Raw genomic sequence first — 25,418 nt, forward strand, 5'->3', positions numbered from 1 at the left:
TACAACCACTCCAGATATATAAATTCATACCCCTTGAAATGGCAATACCTTTTAACAACAGTTTAAAAGAAAGAAAATTATCCTAGTAAACCAACCCAAATATTAAAAACGAAATTATAACAACACCAAACAACCCCACAGAATATTTTAAATATGTATTTAACATATTGAAAAACAGCAGAAAAAATCTAACTTTTCCTACCCTTACCTAATCCTAATTACAAAAATTATGTTCTTGTTTATTCATTCATTTCTTTTTTTCTTCAGAAATATAGTGTGCAAATGACAATAAAAGAAAACATATCAAAAAGTACTTACAATTCGGTGTTAAACACAATCGCTTTATTCACTATTTTTTAATCCGGATAATTCTATTTCGTTGCTAATTCTGTGCACAGAACCACCACACTTTACATATATGTTCCCATTAAGGGTCCATACATTTGTTTTCCCGAATTGATTTACTGCATTATTTAACAAGGCTAAACGGAGCCTTGTAAGGTCTTCCTTAATTTGGATACCACTTTTATGTAAATATTTACGCGATTTGAAAATGGACACACGCGCAGCGTCATTTGTGAACTGAACTAAGATCGCCGGTGGTCTATCGTTAAGGTTTTTAGATGGTACGCGATAGCATTTTTTGATGTCGGAATTCTGAATATTACATTTTAATTTTTTAGTAAAGAGGTCTTGAACTGTAGCACGTACATCTTCGCTTTCTTGAGCCTTAACACCAAAAATACGTATGTTGAGACTGCGCAGAGACTGTTCTTGGGAATCCATGTTGTCTTTTACTTGTTGATATTCCCCTTCTAGATTTTTAAGTTTTGCTTCCAGGGATGTTATTCTGTCATTCTGCTCCTTAAATCTTTCTTCGAATTTGTTCTCAACGATCCTAGCCACCTTGTCAGCTATCTCTTGGAGAAATTTGTCATTGAAGGTGGCCATAATCGTCGATTTAATCTCCCGAAGATCGGCCGATGACAGACCCATATTTGTAGTTTTGACAAGCTTAAATTCAGCACCAAATTAGCAACTTTTACTGAAAACTTCACAACCACTGGATAAAGTAAACCTTAAAGTTTACTTTGCGATGCAGAGGAATAATTTTAAAAACTTGGGGACAATATATTTTAGAATTATTTGAGGAGCGGTCCTGAACGCAACCGATTAACTATACAGCGCCATCTGTACTCCCCATAATGCTACAGGGGAATTTGTGGAAAAAGATCATGAAAATATTTCTCAGCAAAAACCTGATATTGACAATAAAGAAACTGTTCCAGATGCTTCCACCCTAAGATGTATACAGTGTGACCAAAATAATTTGCCTAAATCAATTTCCTTAAATCAACAACAGCAGACTTGTGATCTATGCAGAAATGAAGAAAAAGTCAATTAAGAAGGATCTGTTCTGGGACAAAAACGCGCTGCAGAAAAAATGTTGGAAGTCAGCAATAAAAAATGAAAACCTCTAGATTTAGGCCAAATTGTTGCAATCGAGGTTCCTAAGGTAGATAGAGGACCACTTGATCCCAAGAATATATTAGGAGCTATAGTAAATGTAACTAACGGTGTTTATCAAATTGGCACTACACATGGCATGTTAAATCGATGGTTTTCCAGGGATGAAATTTCTTATTGCAAAAATAATACCATAATTAACATCCCGGAAGAAAAGTTAATTTCCTTAAGGGAAGCTCTAAGATTGTTTTCAAAGTTTGAAGGACAGGGTTTTAAAAAGTGTTCTTGTAAACCAAGCAAGGTACAAGCGCCGCAACAATAAATGTTTATGTTTTAAAGCTCATATGAAATGTAGTAGCAAATGTCATAAAAGCGGACCATGCTGTAACGAATAATAATTTTATCTTTTGTTTGTGACCTCAACCTTAAACTGTTGGTATATTTGTATATTTTCAAAGACATTAAAATCTCTTTAACGGATTTAGGTCAAAGAAAACACACTTTGGAGAAAAATGCTTGTATCTGCCGATGTTTCAATTTAAATTAGATCATCCTCAGGGCACTAAAAACAGACAAAATTTATGATAATATAATAAATCGGAGTTAATAATTATCTGTATATTTAATTCATGTCCATTTTATACAGATAATTATTAACTCTGATTTAATTGTCCATAGGTATTTATAATATTAACATAAATTTTACCTGTTTTTAGTGCCCTGAGGATAATCTAATTTAAATCAAAACGTCGGCAAATACAATTCTTTTTCAAAGTGTTCTTCTAGCTTAGACCTATAACTCCAACAAAAATCCACCAACAGTAAATAATTACTTTAGAACTGTAATTTTTACTTTTATTCCAAATAAATTTTTTATTTAAAATATTTATAGCTTAACTTTTTTTTCCTCTCTACTACTAGTTTTGTGAAAGCTAAAAAAAGTCCAAGGCCAAGATTTTTAGCTATACATTCTACATCTATTTCTATAATAACTATATTATACATAGAAATAACAAATTAACTGCAATGAAGCAAAAGCCGAGATAATATTGCTTTTATATAATAATTCGCCTGGATAGCCGTCACTCGTATTATAATACGCCTGATCTCATGTAGTCATATTGTAATATACTCACGTACAGATTGAATTTAACAATAAGCCTACTAAGATTCAGTTATATTATAATACGCCTAAAATTATTAGTCAAATTGTGATATTTTGAATTGTTTGAACTATATGACAATATGCCTAGGCATATTGAAAAAGCCTAGGCGTATTACAATACGACTGATTTTACAATAAGCCTGCGACATATACATTCAAAGATCAAACATGCACACTCAGACATAAACTATCTAAAATAAACTTGCGTGCCTAGAAATCGGCCCACTGTAAACTTTTGACTTTAAATATATATATTTTTTTAAATTATCCATCAGATCAAAAAAAGAAATATGCTGTTTGAAAGACAATTTAATAAAATTTGTCAAATAATAAATTATTGCGTTTGCAACTGAAATGTGCATATTATTCGTTTTTCATAACCTCAATAGTATTCAAGTGTGTTAATTTAATGCATACTACACCACAAAAAGCCGCCCAAGTTATTGCTTTAATCGAAAATGGACTTAGTCAGCGAGTTGTTGCAAGACAATTGGATATGACTCGCGCAGCGGTTCGAAGAGTGTGCCAACGTTATGAGGAAATTGGATCTTTTCATAGACGACTTAGAACAGGTAGGAAGCGATTTACAACCGCTCGTGATGACCGCTTTATTGTGTCATCAATATTAAGAAATCGTCACCTTTGTAATATCCAGGAATGGTAATTAAAACACGAGATGAACAGTAACCGTTTATTGTTGCTCTTCCCCAAAAATAACTGAACTGCATTGCATTTTATCGAATTTTGCCCAACTCGTACATTTAAATACCTATGCGAGGTTGCCATATTTACCATGCGTAAATCCTATTATTCAATACATTACACCACCCCCTTCTAATAGTCTTTATATCAACTAAACATAATTTCCTAATTTAGTATGAGTTTAAAACCCAAAATTATTTCTCTACTTATACACTAAAATTATTAACAATAAAAACTAATATCCAAGCCTATCTGGGACCTTGCGAGTACGCTGTGGTCGCCCTTCTGAAATATTGATATTGTTATCTAAGCTCTCGTGGACGTCACTAAAATCATTTTCATCATCACTATTATCCGATTCGATCACTATAGTTTCTTTTACCGAAGTTTCATTATCACTTTCACCCCTTAAGTTATACTCCTCATCATCCTGTGTTATTTTCAAACTAATTTGGTTAACATGACGTTTCCAAGAAATATTACTATTTAAAGGTTGCACTATGTAAGTATTTCTACCTAAAATTTTAACAATTTTTGCTTTACACCAATTTGGCTTAACCCCTCTGTAATCCTTAACATAGACTAAATCGTCTTTCACAAACTGGACTTGCCTTTTCCCCCTAAAATACTTTTTGTTTAGCTTTTGAGCTTTTAATAAATTATTTTCAATAATTTCCTTTCCATCAAAACTATTTTTATAATTTAATTTTGATGGCTTTATAAAATCTAATCGATTCCTTAAGGACCTACCTAAAAATACCTTAGCTGGACTCTCCCCACTGGAACAGTGCACTGAATTCCTATACGTTAGTAAAAACCTACATAAACAATCATTAATATCCTTATGATCCTTTACTTTTAATAAAAAATGTTTTACAGTTTTAACCGTATTCTTAGCAGCACCGTTACAGTGAGGAGAAAAAGGCGGCGATGTAATATGTTCTATGCCATTAACTTTACAAAAGTGTTCAAATTCACTTGACACTAGAGATGGCCCATTGTCTGAAACTAACTGCTTGGGTAAGCCGAATCTGGCAAAAACATTTCTAAGGATTTTAATTGTAGCTAACGAGGTTATAGAAGACATTTGAAAAACTTCAATCCACTTTGAAAAGGCATCTAATAATATTAAAAAAAATGAATTTTTTTTTGGTTCAAAAAAATCAATATGAAAGCGGGCCCAATTTCCTTCCGGAATAGGCCAGCATAATAAGGGGCTCTTTGGAGGATTTGGCCTTACACTTTGGCACTGTTGACAATTCTTACAGATTTGCTCAATATCCGAGTTTAGTGTCGGCCACCAAAAATATGCCCTAGCCATACTTTTCATTTTGACTATACCTAAATGAGTATTGTGAAGCTCAGAAAGAAAATAATTTTGTAAACTTTTTGGAATAACCACCCGGTCTCCCCATAACAAAATATTTTCGGCTATGTTTAACTCATATCTTTTGTAAAAATAAGTTTTAATTTCATTATCATTGTCAACCGGCCATGTGTCAAATAAAACGTATTCATAAATTTTTGCCAAGACCAAGTCTTTTTTTAATTCTTCCACAATTAAATTTATATCAACAGGAATTTCAGACTCTTTTACAATTAAATTTAAACTAAATTCCGAGTATTCTACTTCTTGATCACTCATTTTTATAGGAAGGCGACTTAAAAAATCTGCTATATTTTCTTTCGTATTTACATATTTAATATTAAAATTAAACCCATTTAAAAAATGTGCAAACCTCTGCAACCGATTAGCTCCTAATACGGGAATGCCCTTCTTTGGCCCGAAAATTGCTAAAAGAGCCTGATTATCCGTAATTAAATTAAACTTCTTGGAATATACGTACTGAGAAAATCTTTACTGAGAAATTCCCCACACAATAGCTGTTGCTTCTTTATCCAAGGCTGAATATCCTTGTTCAGACTTGGACAATGTTCGCGATGCATAACAAATCGGTCTTTCAACCCCACTCTTAAAAACATGTGATAGTACTGCCCCCAAGCCATAATTAGAACTATCTACTGTTAAATTTAATTCTAATTCCGGGTCAAAATGCACTAATACATTATCAGACATTAAAGCTGATTTAATCTTTAAAAAAGATTGCTTACATTCCTCGGTCCAATTCCACATAGCATTTTTAGTTAGTAATTTATATAGTGGGCTTAAAATATCTGGAATATTTTTTATAAAACGATTATAATAATTCACGGCACCCAAAAAAGATTTGAGTTGTGTAACATTACAGGGCTCAGGCATTTCCTGAATTGCTTGCAATTTTTTTTTGCATTTGTGTAAGCCCTCCTTATCAATCACAAAACCCAGATACGAAATGGAATCCGAAAAAAATACACATTTATCTTTATTTACAGTCAACCCCACTGATTTTAATACATCCAAGACAGCTTTTAAATTTTTGATATGTGCATTTTTATCAACCCCTGTAACTAAAATATCATCTAAAAATACTGCGACGTGTGACATTTTGTCAAACATCTGTTCCATAATACGCTGAAATTGTGCCGGGCCACAAGACACACCAAAAGGTAAACGGTTAAAATGAAATAAACCCTTATGTGTACTAATAACAGTATATGGTTTTGCGGACTCATGTAATAGAATTTGTTGGTACGCTTGACTCAAATCGATTTTAGAAAAATGGATACCTCCCTGCAATTTATAAAACAAATCATCTAATCTGGGAATTGGATATTTATCTGCAACTAAAAATGGATTTATTGTTATTTTATAATCACAACAAATTCTTACATTTCCATCTTTTTTTAATATAGGCACAATTGGTGTGCCCCACTCTGAAAATTCGACGGGTGAAATAATGTTCGTTTTGCATAATCGCTCCAGTTCCCTGTCAACCTTTTCTTTTAGCGCAAAAGGAAGGGGTCTCGGTTTACAAAATTTGGGAACTGCCTCCGGAACAATATTAAATTTCAGTTCTAACTTGTTAAAAGTACCTAATTGGTCAGAAAAAACGCCTGCATATTCATTTTTTATTTCAATTGCAAAATCCACATCAATTGTTTTAACATCTTTAATTTCCTCAAACCCCATACTAAATGACCTTATAAAATTCCGGCCCAATAAGGCGGGACCGTCTGTAGCTAAGACAAAAAATTCAACAATCCTACTTTTATTCTTAAAGGTTCCCTTCAATTGCAGTTTCCCTAACGGTTTAATTCTATGCCCGGAAAAATTTACCAATACAACATTAGTTTCACACAATTCCATCTCAAAAAAATATTTTTTATACAAAATTTGTGGCATAACTGATACAGCGGCGCCTGAGTCCAATTCAAATTTAATTTTAATTCCTTCAACAACTATTTCTACAAAAATTGGTACATCAGTTTCAGTACACAATGTATAAACAGGATATAATTCCGAGTCGCTATTATTCTCAGCCACATCCAGAACATTTACAAATTTATTATTATTACACATTGCCCTTAAATGTCCTTGCCGATGACAGAAATTACAAACATATTCTTTAAATGGACACTGATTTGCCGTATGATTTATTTTTCCACATCGAAAACACTTACCTCTGACTCCGTTATTGCACCTGTTATTGTTGTTTCTCCCACCTGCCAATCTTTCGTCAGCCCACACTGGCCCCTCTCCGGACCAAGAACTATGCCCAGCGCCTCCAACGCGACCTACGTTTCGGACAGGTACTGCTGCTCGGTTGCCACTGTTTCCGCGAAATCCTGCTGGCCTTGCCTGATATTGGTTTGGGTTAATTCCTCCTCTGCTTTTCGTTATTTTATGTATCTCTGCTGATGGCTCTGGTTCTCTTTTGTTCTCTCATATTTACCATGCGTAAATCCTATTATTCAATACATTACAACCTTAATGCCGTTCAAGTGCAACGACAGCTCCGTGAGGTGCGAGGAGTGCCTATTAGTCAGTGGACAGTGAGACGAAGACTGCAAGAAAATAACCTGACCCCTAAAACACCTGCGATTGGTCCAAAACTTACTCCAGCTCATCGGCAAGCACGCCTGCGTTTTGCAAGGGATCATCTGAATTGGACGTTGGAACAATGGGGATCTGTTCTGTTCTCAGATGAGTCCAGAATATGCCTCCATGGTAGCGACCGAAAAAGGAAAGTGTACCGAAGACCAAGAGAGCGATTTGCAGATTGCTGCTTTGAACAGCGAAGTGCTTATGGAGGTGGTTCCTGCCTGATCTGGGGTGCAATTTCTATAGAAGCACGAACCGACCTTTAGTTCATTCGTAGGGGCGACCGTGTTCACGGAAGAAGAGGTTTAACGGCTGCTAGGTATATCGAGGAGATTTTAGCAATTCATGTGGTACCTTACGTCGACTACATTGTTGATAAATTTACCTTTATGCATGACAACGCAAGGCCGCACACCGCAAGAATCGTGCAAGATTATATTGCAGAAGTCGGTTTTCGGGTTATGGAGTGGCAAGCATACAGTCCTGACCTAAATCCGATCGAACATTTATGGGATGAGCTAAAAGGAAGAATTCGAGCTAGACTTCGTACCCCAAACTCGATCCCAGAGCTTATTGTTGCAGTAGAAGAAGAGTGGCTAAACATCCCACAAGAAACAATAGCTAACTTGATTAGATCTATGCCTAATCGTATGAGAGATGTTATTAGGGCAAGAGGAGGTCATACCGATTATTAAAAAATTAAGTGTTAAATTTTGATTTGTCAATAACCCTATTTATGTTAATAATAAAAAAACCTAATTTTCTTAATGCATTAATTTCACTATGTTTAAGATATGATGTTCAAATAAGTTTTCATAAATTTATACTGATATTAAAGGATATTAAATTGTCTTTCAAACAGTATATTTCTTTTTTTCATCTGATCTATGTTACATTTATTACTATACCTATTAAAATAGGAAAAAAAGTCTTATTTTGACTCCAACAATACGCTCATATTAAAATATTTGTACTGAATTTTGTAACACCTTGTAGTTATCTTTTTTGAAGTTACAAAAAATGGTCAAGAGATGTTCTTTTATTGTTCATTATCTTCAAAATTCTTCCTTAGATTAGAAAAGGGTGCGTATACGATTTCTGCCACCAACTTCACGCCAGTGACAAACAGGGGTAATTTCAATGAAAAAAATTAAATAAACAGAGAAAAATTACTGGAAATAAACTTCATTCACTTACCATTCGGATGAGGTTTCAACGGTGGTACTGGCGGTATTGGATGCCCTCCAGAAAAACTGCTGTGCATACTAGAGAAGGCAGAAGAACCGGAGCTGGATTGAAGACACAGATCCTGACCCTCCGGTAAAAATCGACCGATCGAGAGGCTCTTGATGTACTCTTGGGTTTTATCTTCGACTGAGAGAGGCTCGATTTTGAAGTCGTTGTCGATGCTCATGCGCGCTTTTTGCTCTTCGGAGTAATTGTCCACTTCTAACGTGTACGTGCCCGCCTCACTGACGGTGTCCGATTTTCGGTCGAGATCCGCCAGGTCGTTGCAGCTGAAGTTCGTCTAGCAATTGTTATTCATCATTTATTGTCAATGTCAAAAACAAGTATAACATGTCGGCAAAATTTACATTTACGTTTAAAACAAGATCAGCAAGACAACTGACTAAAAATTATCAGCACACATTTAACAGGTCAATACAGATTAATACATTATTTGAAGGATTAAGTAAACAGTGGTGTGCCATATTTTTCATCAAAAATATTTACTTTAAACCTTGCACGAACGTCACTGCCACAAATTAAAAAAAAAATTTCTTTTTTTTATAAGAATTTTTTCGCATCTATTTATTTACACCCTGTATATTTGTGCCACATATTGAAAAATCCATACAAAGCGCATATAGAAATGTACGTTGCATATCTAGATTTAGTGGTGATTTTTCATGTTACCTATTTAAACTCTTGTTTTGTTCATTGGTACGATCTGGTTTGGAGTATGCTTGCCCTGTTTGATCTCCCTGTTCATAGATTAATGCCATTGAAAGAGTACAGGATAATTGTTTAAGAAATTGTTCCTTTAACCTTAAAGTTCTTAAAATTAATGGACATACTGACTATAAATTACTGATTAAATTAGTGGATAGAGCTATTGGTTGTAATTATTAAACTTCTTACAAATAAAGGGACAAGACTTAAACATCTTTTTAGTGTTGATTTCGATAAAAATACTTGCGGCCAGCATATTGCAGTGTTTCTTTAATTTTTGGTGTTATATTTTGCTACTTGAGTGCTTTGTTTTTATTCTGTAATTAAACTATTTAAAATTAAGTTTCTTCTTTTTTATCTTCTCCATACAAAGATAAATAACTAAGTGTAATTAAACTTGTATTTATCTAACTTAGTAGCATATTTATCCCGCTTTGTAATTGAGTGTACACCTATATAATTCATAAGTAAGCTTACCTCGATGTTCGCCTCCTCTGAGGACAAACTAATACTATTAACATTCCTAAGTACATCGTCTACCAAAGGACTAAACGGACTAATGAGTTCAAATTCAGGACTAGAAACGTTTTGGAGGTCACAAACTCCGCTGGGGCTGGTTAGTGATAAGAGAGCTGCGTTAGGGAAGGAGTGCGTCATCCTATCGGAGGTGGTTCGTTCAAGGGGAAGCGTCAGATCTATCCGATTGGAGCTGGCGACGTTCGCACTTTTGCATCGTTGCTCGTTCGTTCGTTCATCTGCAAAAAAGTTGATTGTTTTGCAGATTTTTAGTGCTCTTTCAATTACTCTAATACATTATTTCTTCAAAATAATTAGGAGAGCCCATATTTGACCCTATTGAAAATTAGATAAGAAGTCCCGCCTGACGCTCAGTAGGACCCTTATATAGGCAAACGGGACAAAAATCATAACTTCAAAGGTATAATATTTCAAATCACCATTTTGATGTTATTATATTTGGAAGACATTAATGCGTAAAATATATAAAAAGCACCACTGTACTCAACTGTACCGTATTCAACATCGGGCTGAAAAATTTTAAGACAGGAGGCGAAACTTGAAAATTGGTAAAATATGAATTGATGTTGGGCAGAAATGGCAAATATAAGCGTAAACAATTAACATGACCCTTATTTAAACATTAAAAAGTCATGGCAAATTATTGGCAAGATGGTAAAAACGGTGACCTGACTTGACCTTACAATTCTTCAATTCTTTGACAAAGTAGGAATAGTGTTAATACGTTTTGAATAATTTGATAAGAAATTGCTGTTGTGGATAGACAAGAATTCTGCATTTGCTAAATAATAATTAAAATGGAAGGCTTAGGTAAATTCGGTACTATTTTTTTTTTCTTAAAAATATAAAGGTTTTAAGCAAAGGATAAAATATATTTAATATTTTTAGGTTGATATTCAAATAGTTAAAGCCATTTAAATGCTAGTTACAGATAAATAAAAAAATATATAAAAATAAATAAAAACACAATTTAGATCAAAATTTAGATTTCAGATATTCTTCACTACTATAAAATACATTTCTTACTAAAATTTATTTAACTTTACTTTTAAATTGAGTTGTGGGAAGATCTTTTATGTTAGGTCCAGTCTGACACCTCCTTAGCCTCCAATAGGCCGGAACAAGATTACACCTATGTCTAGTGTTATGACTGTGCACACCTCTATGGGTCTCAAAGTGCTCCCCATGCCCTTTAACAAACATAAGGTTTTCAAGGATATACAATGAGAGTATCGTAAGAATTCCCAGAGTTCCATAGGCCAATCTACAGTCGTCCCTAAACCCAAGGCCTGCAGGAACTCTTACAGCCTTACGTTGCAAACCAAATACTTTCGCCGAATGCCTCCCAGACCAAGATTGCATATGTCAGACGAGAGTGAAAAATGGCATAATAGGCTGTTCTTATAGACGTCGTTTGAAACGCTCTATGCTAGGTTTCTGAGCACATATAGGCTCTTTGACAAGTTTTTACTCAGATAGTCAATATGTTGACCCCACTGAAGCTTCGGGTGCAGGTGTACCCCTAGGAACTTTACACCATTAACATCCGCGTTTTGAGCCTGGTTGTCTCTAAAAGCAAAAACAGCCCTGCCGGTCTTTGTCTCGTTGAGCAGGAGCCTGTTGGCACAGAACCACTCTTTGGTGGTCGACTGTGCAAACCTGGAACCCCTAAGAGAGTCCGCAAGTGTGTCAGCTGCAAAGGAGACCGTGGTGTCATCGGCGAATGGTGTGTATGTAGCGTTTGATTCAATGCTTGCATGTTCGTTAATATAAATTAGAAATAGTATGGGTCCAAGGACAGAGCCCCGAAGAACACCAATATTAACGACACTCCCCCCGACAATACCTCAGACAGCCTCACAGATTGTAGCCTGTTCCTGAGGCATGACTGGATCAACTTGAAACTCTGTGGACAGAAGTTATACATCTGTAGTTTTTTCAGGAGTATCCCATGGTCCACACAATCAAACGCCTTCCTCAAGTCGCAAACATACATGCGGGACACCAGGTCAAGAATGCCAAGAGTTGTGGTCCTGTTCTTTCTGAAACCAAACTGTGATCCAGAGAAATAGTTGTTACTTTCAAAAAAATTTGCAAAACACAAATTGCAAAAGATTTTTTCTACTATTTTAGAGATACTTGAGGGCAATGCAACCGGCCTATAGTTCTCAGGATCGTCAATTTCTCCTTTTTTAAATCTGGGTGTTGTAATGGCCTGTTTTAGAACTGCTTTTGCCTTTCTTATTTCATGTTTATAAAGCTTTTTAAAATCATTGAGTATTTGTCAGTTTTATGTTGTATATAGTACTCACTCAAGAATTTGACATGTTCTATCATTGCTCTCAATTCATTTGAGAACCATGTAATTTCCTCAGCTCGGTCTGACCTTACTTCATATACTTTTTGAGGAAAGAATTCTGAAAAACATGATTCAGGAATGCCCACAAGCTTCCTAAACTTAAAATCTATAAAGGTGTCAATATCAGAAACAGTCTATCCCAGACAGCCGTTTATAAAATAGATGTTTACCCTTTTCAGTTATGGGTCGAATAAGCCTTGGTTGCTCCTTGCAACCCATAGTACCGACAAATCAAACAGTGTTTGAAGAATGGCTAAAATCTCAAGACACTAAAAGCATAAAGATATTTTTTACAAACTATTTTCATTTAAAAGAATGTCCAGAACTTATAAGTCGAGAGTTGTTTAAAATGACTCAAGTCTTTTGCTTATGTGTTATTAAAAAATGCCGGAAAAATCCATCAAAGATGCGTTTTGCAGAAAGAAATACATAATGGCTCAGTGGATATGTTGGACGTGCCTGATACAATACAAAATTTTCCAACTGAGAGAACTAGGCCTGCTTTACCACCTGGGACCAGTCGCGGAAGACCATTAAAGCCATTTGAATTTTTTTCTGAAAAGACCAAAAAAACATGGGTTACAAATTTAATAAAGAAAACCTCAAAATAGTAATGAAATGAGAAAAGATGGACTATGGCTTGGAAAACTTCAAAAGAAGAAATTATATTTGCAGCAAATATGATTAGTGTAAGTGTGTAAGTGAGGAGGAAGCCTTAAGTCTATTTATTGGTTTAGATTTAAGCAAAAGAAAGTATATATCAGTTTTAAGATCGGTGGTAAATAACCTTTTCCTAGATATAAAAAATTAGTCACTGCTAAAAATGATATTCTATCTAAAGTTATTGCAGCTAGCGAAAACAGCATCCTAAAAATTATTCGCAAGGAGTGTGACTTTTCTCAGTTAACATCTTTAAAAGTAGACTGCATATGGGGACTTGATGGCAGTTCCGGACATGGTCAGTATAAGCAAATGTTTAAAGATAGTGAAAGTTCAGATGAATTTTTGTTTTTAACTGCTTTAACTCCAATTGATTGTCAGATTTAGAAACTGGAATAGCTATTTGACAAAACCCTCGAACGTCATCCAGTCATTATTGTCGACCCATTCATTTACTTTTTTCAAAAGTAAACTCTGAATTAGTTAAATCAAAAAAAAAAATATATAAAAAATTTGATCAGTGGCTTAAATAATTTCCATGTCAGCAAAGATAATTTCAATTTAAATATTTAGATGGACATATTTGCAACCTTTTATCCGAAACAAATAGCACTCAAAAATGCTACATTTGTGATGCAATGCAAAAAATAGATAGGGTTAAATCGATGTATGGTACCACAAATGATGGCAATACGGCTATACGTTTTTTTTTTAAATCCTAAATTAAGTGATGAAATAACCGGGATCAACGAAGAATTAATTAGAAAGTTTTCAATAATTTTAAGAGTAATTAATTGTGAAAAGTCAAATAATTTGGAACAGTATAACAACCTTATTTTGGAAGACAATTATATCTGGACAACTACAGTTAGTGTTTACATGCCTTCTAGTATACATAAGTTGCTCACACATAGTATGGACATCATTAATTCCTTTTCACTGCCCATTGGGCAGCTTTGAGAAGAAGCACTACAAGCGAGACATAAGAAAGTTAGTCTTTGAAATTGATTTTTAGATTTCAGGCAATTGAATTATTTCTTTTATTCCTGGAAGTTTTATTTTAAATTATTTGTTTTTGTTCCATAAGTCCAGGTAGTTGAGTCATGACTAAGTTAAATAATTAGAACTTTCTTAAATTTCAGTCAGTTTAGTATATTTTTGTTAAATTCTAGGCAGTCCAGCTTAATTCAATAAAATATTTTTTTAATTTCAGGTAGCTGAGCTATGGAAAATTTTTTTCACTATTTTTTTATTTCAGGCAATTTAGATTATTTTCTATTGAAAAATCCTTTATCTGAAAAAAATCCCTGGAATAATAATAGTAAGCTACTTTCATTAATTTTCAATTATAACAAAAATATTTAATAAATCACGTGATGATACGCCTCTGTTTGTCTAAAATTGGACACGCCCACAGGCCCACTAAGACAGCGCGCTGACCAATAGGAACCGAGGACAACTATATCATACCAGAAAAAAATCAGGCAAAAACAATATGAAGGATTTAATTTCAGTTTTACTTTTAAAGTCAGATCCGTGTATAAACAATGTCGTTGGAAATGGTATTAGAAAGTATATCCTTGAATCTGATGCTTTAAGTGGTTCTAAAGCCACAAGGTGATAATGTAAATTTACAACATGTGCGCGAAAATCTTTGGTTTTTGTGGTTCTATAACTTTTTGCTATGTCTTTGTTTAACAACAAATTTTGTTTCATATTTTTAACATTGAAGTACTATTACTTTACTCTAGTTGTTTTTTTTTTGACAAAAAACGTTTTTTAGGAAATTTTAGAAATACAGATTCTATCATACTACTAATAATGTCAACAAATTTGATAATAACAGTTTTTTTCCGCAATTCATGACTTTTACCCCTTGACATTGATTCATAAATTGCTGTTTTTAGAACTCTCGCAGTGAAACCCAGTGATTAAGGGCTATGTCAATTTAAAGTACATTTACCACAGATTATGATAAAATAAAAACCCCAATAGATATTGATACATATTTTTTATATCTCAAGTCAAAATTGAAAAATATATTTTTTTCCTTATACTCTATAAAACTGAAGATACCTACAAAATTATTTTGTATTAGTACAGGACAGCTAACAGTAGTTATTACCCATAATATATATTATCTCTAACTTGCCTCCACTATGAGAAAACGACGAACATAACGAAAAAAACGTTAACGAAAGAGCATAGTGATTTTTCATGTATTATGTTTGTGAATCTCCTGGACTATTTTATGTGAACGCTAAAAACTAAAAAATGCCTAAATTGTATTCTTACATGTTTTCTAAACAATTTGAAATACTAAAAAATTGGATAGGAACCACTTCAAGATTCGATTTTTGTCCCCAGGCGTTCAAAACGGGACTCACTGTGTGGCGGTGCAACACAGTGGAAGAAACGAACAGGAGAGGAATTTATGGGGCGTGCCATATCTATTAAAAGTTTTAAAGCAAAGTTGTCATATTGATTCCCTAAAAACACCATATTTTTTTTAAATCTTGTATATGCTAATGAATTAATGCATTAAGTAAAATTAATGCATGATGGCGCCCTCACGACCAAAACTTTCCGGAGGTAAACTAGCCTCCCATTCGGATCTCCAGGCGGAGGCTGGTCGGGGAGGTCCATCAGGCGGATTTAAAAGCCTAAAAATCAATTTCTGCAACATCAGAGGCCTAAACACCAATATTGATGCAGTACACCAACACCTGCAATCAAATAAGCCTCACATTCTGGCATTGGCAGAAACAAAGGTGAAACCTTCAACAACAAATGTTTACCTCGTTTATCCTGGATACGATCTACACACCCGATTTCGACTAAACTTTGGATTGGCAGTATTTGTCAAGAGCGATTTGAGTTGCCAGCGGGAGGAAACGCTTGAACCTGCGGACTTCGACGTTATGTGGTTGAAAATAATAGCCAGTGGAGCCACGAAAATTATCTGCTGTATCTACAGACCACCAAGCGACACCCAATATAGACGGCTCTTTTTGAACCTGGTTGAATTGCATTAACCATTTGCAAATTGACCACCCAAGCGCAGAAATCATCGTCATGGGTGATTTTAACGTTCACAATATCAACTGGCTGCGCTTCAAACAAGAACGACGATGAAGGACGAGAAGCTGAGCTTTGCCACCATATGCGGGCTTACGCAGCTTGTGGAGGAACCTACCAGAATCCCCGATCGAGACGGCGAGTTCGCGAGTCTCCTAGATCTGGTCTTGGCTTCAGACCCTGACTCGTACACAGTATCAGTACATGCCCCCCTAGGAACATCGGACCACAAATTGATAACAGTCTCTTGCCAGTTGGAGGTTAAAACGCAGGATCCTCCGATGCCCTGTCCCTGTCAATATCCCTATCAAAGAGGCGAAGCTTCGAACAACATCAAGGAAGACAAGAACGTCGATCCCTTAGGAAAAAAAACCTTCAAATTAGAAGTCGAGAAGATCATGAAACACAATTAGGTTCCACGTCTGCCCAACAAAACAGAAGGGTATGGGTCTTCTTATCAAAAATTAATGAAACTATCACCGAAATGGATATAAAAAACTATGTTACCAAGCATAGCAACTGCACTGATGTCTACGTTAAACAGTGTATCCCAAAACAAAACCAATCAGACAAAAAAAAGTTTATGGTAGGAGTGACTCCAGAACTAAAGGATACCATCTACAGAAATTTTTTCTGGCCAAAGAATGTTGCATTTGAAAAGTTTAACTTCTCACTTGGACGGAATTTTTTAGATGGACGGAAAAATCTGAACCAGAATCTGAATTAGAGGGAGTTGCCCGCATACACCCGACTTCCAATCTCAAAATGATGTCCTTTAACATCCGAAGTTTGACAAAAAAATTGGATGAGTTGGAAATCCAGATTGAAAACAAGAATTTTGATATAATATGTCTATCAGAACATTGGCTTCCTCAACAAGCAGTAGAAAGTTACTCTCTGCCTGAATACCATCTATCCAACAGTTTCAGCCGTACTGAAGCAGGAGGAGGTGGAGTCCTTATCTACACCAGAGAACCGTTTCTTGTAAAGAAGATCCCAACTATAGACAACATGTCAATAGAGACACACTTTGAAGTCGTTGCGACTGAGATTGAAGCCTTGCAGGTTGTAGTTTTGAGTGTCTACAGATCTCCATCAGGTAAATTAGACGTGTTCTTTCAAAGTCTTGATACAGTTCTAAATTTCTTATTCCATAGACGCAAATGTACCTTTATTTATGGTGATTTTAATATAGATCTTCTAGAGGATAACCTCACTTCAGCCGAGTTCACCCAACTTGTCAGCACATATGACTTTAAATTCCTGGTAAATAGCGCAACTAGAATCTCAAAAACCACAAAAAGCAGTTGCCTTGATAACTGCATAACAAATTGTGCAATTAATTGTAAATGTACTCTATGGGACACTTATATGTCAGATCATATGGCTATTATTAATACATATGAATCAATAAATGAAACTACTGACACCCACACAACGGTCTTAGAGTTCAGACCGTATTGTGGAGAGAGATTTTCCCGCTGTGTTACTTCATTACTAAACGTTGACTGGTTGTTGGTACTTGATAATTGTAACGTTGACAATTCTTTTGAAATATTTCTCAATGTTCTAATGTCTATTATAGACTTTTATATTCCCAAAAAAACTAAAACAATTCTCACCACAAATAAAGAAAAAAAATGGTTTAATAATGAAATGAAAAGATTGAGAGATAACTTAAACTTCTTTTCTACCTTAAATAAACATAACAGTACTCTAGATCTCTCAGAATGGCTAAAAATTCGTTCAGTATTTCTCTCACCTGTTACCGAAATAGAAGTCATTGATCTAATAAAAAAAAGTTTAAGTGATAGTTCTGCTCAAGACATCTTTGGTTTGAGCAATAAAATATTGAAAAAACTTGCAAATGGTTTGGCCCTACCACTATCTCTAATAATAAACAAATGTTTTTCATCTGGTACATTTCCACAAAAGCTTAAAATAAGTAAAGTTGTTCCTATATTTAAAAAGGGTAATATGGATGATCCAGGAAATCATCGACCCATATCAATAATACCGATATTATCCAAGCTCATTGAGCTCTGTCTAAACCAACGTCTCATATCTTTTCTTGATAAACATAATTTACTTTCACCAGCGCAGTTTGGCTTTCGAAAAGGAAGATCCACTGCTGATGCACTCAGGGTAATGGTAGACTACCTGGTTGATGCATTTGAGGGGGGCAAGACAGTGAGTGCAATTTTCTGCGACCTCTCAAAAGCGTTCGACTGTGTCTCGCATAGCATTTTGTTGAGCAAGTTGGTTTTTTATGGTATCCGGGGTATTTGCCTGGAACTTATCCAGTCCTACCTTTGTGAGCGTCAGCAGATGGTGACTTGTGGAGGAAGAACATCCTCCATACTTCGAATAACAACAGGGGTGCCTCAAGGATCAATCTTGGGTCCTCTTCTGTTTTTACTTTATGTAAATGAATTACCCGCCCACTTCTCAGAGGTGATATCTGTACAATATGCGGATGACACAACTCTTCTCAGTCAGCATTCAGATCTGATTTCCCTACAGAATGGAACTAGTGCAACTCTTCACAAGTTAAAAGTATGGTTTGCTGATAATAATCTATGCTTGAATCTAAATAAAACAGAGGTGGTTAATCTCTTTAAGGGAAAGACATCAGAGAATAGACGCGATCAAATTTCTGGATGTTTATCTACATAATAAATTATCATGGAAGAACCATATAATAGATCTGGCAATAAAACTCTCGTCGGTTCTTTTTCTGTTGCGCAGAATTGTTCAATTGGCGCCTCCAGTAGTATGTAGAACGGCGTATATGGGACTTTTTCAATCAAAGTTGTCATATGGACTGTTATTTTAGGGTAACTCGGCTGACTGGCAGAGAACATTTAAGTTGCAAAAATCGGCACTCAGAATTCTAGAAAACAAAAAACCAACAGATAGTTGTAGACCTTTATTCAAAAATTTAAAAATCATGACAATGCCTGGCCTATACATTCACCAATGTCTGATGTTTGCCAGAACATACTCTTTTAGATTTAGCACAGTAAATAGTAGGCACTTATATGACACCAGACATGGGGGAAATCTTTTACTTCCACAACACAGGCTTAGTCTGACCCATAAGGGCTATATGACTAATGCCATAAAACTTTTTAAGGCAATACCCGAAACCACAAAACAACTAGATTTAAATAGATTTAAGCAAGTAACGAAAAACCTGATTTTGGAGATCTGTCCATACTCATTGGACGAATTCTACAATAGTCTTTAACCTAGTCTATCAAAATTTATCGAATACTATACGTTCATATCTGTATAACAAATGTTTCATACATACTTGTGAGCATTTCTGATGCGAACCAAAATTGTATTTTGTTTAATCTTTTTTTTTTTTTTTATTTGCTATGTTATGTAGGTAAAACTCTGATAGATTAATGTCTCCCTTTGTGCACTGTATTATTGGCGTTTGACAGTCTATACCTTTTGACGATGCTAAGCTGTTGGATGTATTTGAGCAAATAAAGAAGTATTATTATTATTATTATTATAAGCTTAATCTGTTTGGTTTTAACTGTCCATATTGCTAGCAGGTTTTTTTTAATGTATACCTAGTTTGATAAGTCTGTGTCTGTTGGTGTACTTAGTCTTAAGTGGTGTGTCTTTTACTTTTTATTTTTATTTTACTTAGCTCTAACTACTTTCATTTTAAACATTTTAACTTAATCTTAATTCTAGTACTATTCTTAACCCTTTCGGTCCCAATGGGACAAATAAATCCCAACATACATTTCATAACATCTGCTGGGCGCTATCTGTCCCGTTTTTAATAGGAATTGTCATTAGCGGGTATTTTCAGGTTTTAACAATTTTTCGTCAGGCAGCGACACGCTTTTTGGAGGTCGAGCAGCGTTTGGAAAAGCGAGCACGTTGTTGGTTTTTGACACTGTTTTTTTATAAATTTGATAGTTTTTGTGTGGTTTTTGAAACAATCTGTTTAGATAAGTTCAGCATATATAATAGCAAAGTATTTTGATGGTTTTTTGTTTTGGTTTTTGCATTTTGGATGTAATATTTGGCTATGGGATATATGTGTCTCAGTGGGTTCTCTGATAGGGTGATTTATATCCCAGTGGTATTTTACAGTATGCCAAGAAAGAAGTTGACTAGAGCAGAGCTTCAAGATCTTGCTGACAATTTAGAAGAGTTGTCAACCGAAGAAGAGGTGCAATCCCCATATGAAGACTCTTCCTCAGAAGAAGACCCATTCCATAATAGTGAAGAGTCCGACGAGTTGTGTCAGCCCTCGGATACTTCGGATGAAGATAGTGGAGACATTGAAAGTGATATAGATGTGAAAGTGAAAATAAAAAAAAGCAGGCGACTTTCACTAATACAGGGGAGATTATGATTACTATTGGCTGCACATTAGTTGTGTGTTTCAATAAGGTGCCAAAACTTCGCCATTACTGGTCATCGCATCCATCTTTGGGAAACAAGGCCATCAAATCGGCCATATCCAAAAACGGGTGTTTGTTTTTACTATCCAAGCTTTATTTCAATAATCCAATCAAGCCAGAAGGGGCCAGTAAGATTGATTCAAATATACGTTTCAGAAATATCGATCCGACAGTACAAGTCAAAGTATTGAGGAGAGCATGGTGGGCTTCAAAGGAAGATCTTCACTGAAACAATATATGCCACAAAAACCTGTGAAAAGAGGCATAAAATTATGGTCTAGATGTGATGCCAAAACAGGATATAAATACGATGCAAATGTATATTGCGGCAAGGACGACGTTGAACGGAGCGGAACTTTGGGCGAAACTGTTGTAAAAAAATTATGTGAAACTATACAAAATCCAAACGTAGTTCGGGCCTTTGATCAATTTTTTACATCAGTCCGTTTGATGGATTCCATCCAATACCCATCAGCTGTGGGAACAGCCATTATTACAAGAAAAGACATGCCAAAAAAATTCATCGAAAAACGAAAAATGTCTAGGGGTGAATGCGAGTTTTTATCGAATCAAACAAATTCTATTGCGATCAAATGGCAAGATACAAAGCAGGTTATTCTTTTGAGTAACTGCCATACCCCTGATATGACCTGTGTGAAGAGAAAAGACAAGACTGGGCAGAGAGTTGACGTACCATGTCCCACTACTATAGCATACTACAATGAAAACATGGGTGGTGTGGATCTGGCTGATCAGATGAGTGGTGTGTATGATTTTGGCAGAAAATCATGCAAATGGTGGAAAAAAGTATTTTATCGAATTTTGATGATTGCTGTTGTTAACAGCTCGGTAATATATAATGACTTACGTCGTACCTAAAAAAAGATACCCTTACTGGAATTTTTATTTACCTTATCAGAGGACCTAATCGAAGAAGGACAACAGCAAACTTTAGTCAAACTTCGAAGAAACAGTTGTGGAAGGCCATCAAAGAGATCAAAAGTAATGAAAAATGTGGATGACCACCTTCCAATAGAAACATCGAAACGGCGAAGATGTGCTCGTTGCGCTCTTCAGAAAAAAGAACGTAGAACCACTACTATTTGTGTAATGTGCGGTGTAGGGTTGTGCAAGCATTGTTTTGCGCTTTATAATTCGTCCTAAAATACTTACCTTTGCAGGCTGTCTTTTTGTAAAAATTTTGAAATACAAAAATGTGTTTTTTTGGCCCCTAGGGATATTTATAACCCACCTAAAAATCCCGCTGGGATATATTTGTCCCACAATTTTTTGCTCTCCCCGTATATATTTTTTTTATTTTAACTAGTATATATTGTCAAATGATCTCTTAAAATACCATAACTCGCAAAAACATCCTTAAAATCATTAAAAATAAAATTGGGTCCCAAAGGGTTAAATCGACGACCTTATATTACTTTATGTAATCAAAAGAGCAATAAATGAATTTGAAAAAAACAAATCACAAGTAGGTGTAATAACCATATCAATAGAATTAGATTCAACCCAATTATGTAAATAAAACCAAAAAAGCTATAGATAAACGAAGCATGTTAGACATAATCAGACAATTAGTTATTCTAATTCCAGCTAAGAATAGTAGCAATTATTTAAAATAATAGAACACAGTAATTTTTAAAAACAAATAACATATTCATGACCTTGGCTTTAAAACTGGTAGGTACTTTCTCTGTTTATTAGTGCCATATTACGCGTGAAGGCACGCGGTTCTTATGGTGAAATCTCGTTTTGGTCTTGTATTACGTGTACACTTCCTTCGACGTGACTCATTCGGTGACTTTAAACTTGTTGAAAAAAAAAACAGTTACTATTGGCACAAATTGTTATTTTTAAATATTAATAATTATCTATGCAAATATGTTATGATTCAGCAGGTGGCTTATGCTCATGGTCTCCCAATGAGTTATAATAGTGTTTTTTCTTTGTAGGTAGAAATATTAAAAGTAAAAATGATTTAGTAAAAAATGGCAAAGTGTAACTTTTCAAATTCAAATTTAAATTCAAAAGACTTTTATCACCACTTAAACATTGTACATAGAAAATTACATTTTTTTATTACAAGAATTTACACAATGCTAAGAGTAATGCGGACTGAACTGCGATTATAAAAACAACCGATAACACATACACGAGCTAGCGCGCATGTGCTGCTCAGACCGTTAAAACATACTAACCTAATTACAACTAAAAGAAGAATAAAGACTTTCCCAATTATAATTATTAAGAAAATAAGTCATTAAACCCTAAAAACAAAAAAAAAATATAGTGTAATAATTTACTATATCATATACATTAATATAGGTACCATCTGTGCAATAGACAGAGAGGAGGAAGGGCGGCAAAAAACACGAGCCGAGGCTGGAAAACCAGGGCAACACGACGCAAAAATGAATAGATATTCCAAAATGAACCATTTAAAATTTTATTTTTATGCCTGCAAGATCAACAAGACCAGTGTTGATTTAAAAAGTAAGAATTCAAAAATAATATGGTTGCAATTAAATAAAAATAATTAAATTATATTTTTAATAAAAATTTGATGGCGTGAATTTCTTAAAATGCCTATGTTAGTTGAGAATCAAGAAGAATTTCTTTAACATATGCAATAAATTTCTTTGGTGAACTATTTTTAATGTAATCCGGTAACCTGTTCCACATATGAATGCCTACATACTGGAATGATTTTTTAAAACCTGATGTTCGATGAAATGGAATTCTAATTAAGTTTGGATTTCTTACATTGTGTATATAATCATGGTGAAAAAATAAGTCTCTTAAATATGGCGGCTGACCTGATTTAATTATTTTGTAAATTAAATTATACATATGACACTTCCTTCTATTTCTCATATTTAATATAAAATGTGAATTTAGATAAGGAGTAATGTGGTCTCTATACGATATATTAAAGGAAAAACGCATACAACTATTTTGCAGTTTTTGCACCGTCCTTGACAGAGATACGGTTAGTGAGTCGCCATACACAATGTCCGCATAATCCACCAAAGACAGTACAAGCGAATTGCAAAGCAAATATTTGGTGTTTGATGGTAACTGATTTTTGTATTGATATAAGTTTTTTAAACGACCGTAAGCAATTTTAATTTTGTTCTTAATGTGGGAGGCAAAGCTGAGATTTGAATCGAATATAACCCCTAAATTACGTTTTTCCGCAACGGTTGGTATAGCTGTTCCATTAATATTAATTTTAAAATTTTCCATGCAATCTAGAAGATGACTTTTATTTTGTGAAAAAAACATTGCACATGACTTTGAAGCATTTAATTTGAGGTTATGGTTTTCAGCAAACAAAGCAATCTGATTTAAGTCGGCGTTAATTTTATTCTGTGCCACCTGAGCGTCTGATATTTTAAAAGAATTATAAATTTGGGAGTCGTCAGCAAATTGGTGCAGCTTAGAATTTTCGATGCACTGATTCATATCAGCAACATATAAAGAGAAAAGTAAGGGGCCTAATATGGAACCCTGAGGCACCCCTTTTTTAAATGACAAAAACCTTGAAAATTTAAATTCACCATCATTCACCGTTCGGACACAATGTAACCGATCTTTAAGATAAGAGCTAAAAAAAATTATGGCATTTGCCGAAAAACCATAATAGTGCAGTTTTGCCAAAAGCATTTGGTGATCTATGGTATCGAATGCTTTACTTAGATCTAAAAGAGTTAGGCAAGTTATTTCCTTTGAATCCTCTTTAAACCTGATATCATTAACAATACTGATAAGACTTGTTATAGTACTATAAGATTTACGAAATCCTGACTGGCAATCAGGAATAATTTTTAAATTATAAACATAGTCAGCTATTTCGTTATATACGTGACGTTTTAAGATTTTTGAAATGACAGGCAGAATACTTATTGGCCTAATGTCTTTATAATCTGTTGGACAAGGTATTTTTGGTAAGGGAATAAGTATCGCTTTTTTCCAATCATCGGGGAATTGGTTTTCTAAGATGCAGGAATTTAAAATATTGACTAATGGCTTAAGACAAAAAGGAAGACATAGTTTAAGATCTCTAATGGAAATTCCATCACCATCTATTGCATTTGACCCTATTTTATTTATAATATCGACAGTTTTATTTTCAGTTATAAGACTTACAGTAGCGGCCAAATGTAGAGAAACTTTTAATTTTTTAAAAAATTAATTAATAGGTTAAATAAAAAGTTTTAATTTCATCACTAAATCATTGGGTACCTTAAGTTACTTATAATGATATAAAAATAAACACATTCTTTAACACATGACGAAAATACCAAAATATTTTTCATTTTTTTGCGGCCATAAGTAGAGAAACTTTTTTTCCGATTATTCCTAAACAAACAGTTTTTGAATAAAGAGAATAATATTTTAGTCGTGTGTTAGTATTAGTCGAGTAAGATGCCACGAGGTATTCATTTGTCAGTTCAGTTAAAAGAACTAATTATAAAAAAATATCAAGATGGATTGAAACAAAATCAAATTGCAATTGATTTAAAGCTTAATAAAAGTGTTATATCTAAACAAATCAAGATGTACAAAGAACGTGGAGGTTCTTTAATTAAACCTAAGACCGGACGGCCGCGAAAGACTACTCCTTCAGATGATAAAGTAATAAGAAGATGTTCCCAAAAAAATCCTTTCTTTACTGCCGTGGATATTAAGAAAGGAAACCCTTCCATTTCACTATCCATCCGTTCCATAAGAAGACGCTTAGGCGAAGGAAACCTCCAAGCCAGACGACCGGCAAAGAAACCATTCATTTCCAAGAAAAATCGACATGCTCGTTTAAAATTTGCTAGAGAACATTCCACTTGGACTTATAACCAATGGAAAAACATACTTTGGTCCGATGAAAGTAAATTTAATTTATTTGGGTCGGATGGAATAAAGTATGTAAGGCGTCCCCCACATCAAAGATTCAATCCTAAATACACTAGGCCAACCATAAAACATGGTGGAGGTAATGTCATGGTATGGGGTTCTTTTTCTGGGCATGGACTAGGTCCGCTAATAAAAGTTGAGGGTATTATGGAC

At 34.5% G+C, this 25,418-nt stretch overlaps 1 protein-coding gene across 2 annotated transcripts in view; it reads right to left on the reverse strand.

Annotated features, from left to right (window-relative positions):
* LOC126747383 (uncharacterized) overlaps positions 1–25,418 on the reverse strand; it is a 157,999-nt gene that overhangs the window by 101,835 nt on the left and 30,746 nt on the right. For both annotated transcript variants that reach the window (XR_007664172.1, XM_050455969.1), the window contains exons 2-3: positions 9,747–10,024; positions 8,514–8,844 (exon numbers count right to left, since the gene is read on the reverse strand). Coding sequence is in view for 1 of the 2 variants with exons in the window: in XM_050455969.1 (XP_050311926.1) it covers positions 8,514–8,844; positions 9,747–10,024 (609 nt within the window). In the remaining variant the exon portion in view is untranslated. The remainder of the gene's footprint in view (positions 1–8,513; positions 8,845–9,746; positions 10,025–25,418) is intronic.

This window comes from Anthonomus grandis, chromosome 19 (genome assembly GCF_022605725.1).
Source record: "Anthonomus grandis grandis chromosome 19, icAntGran1.3, whole genome shotgun sequence".
In the NCBI taxonomy this organism is placed as follows: domain Eukaryota; kingdom Metazoa; phylum Arthropoda; class Insecta; order Coleoptera; family Curculionidae; genus Anthonomus; species Anthonomus grandis.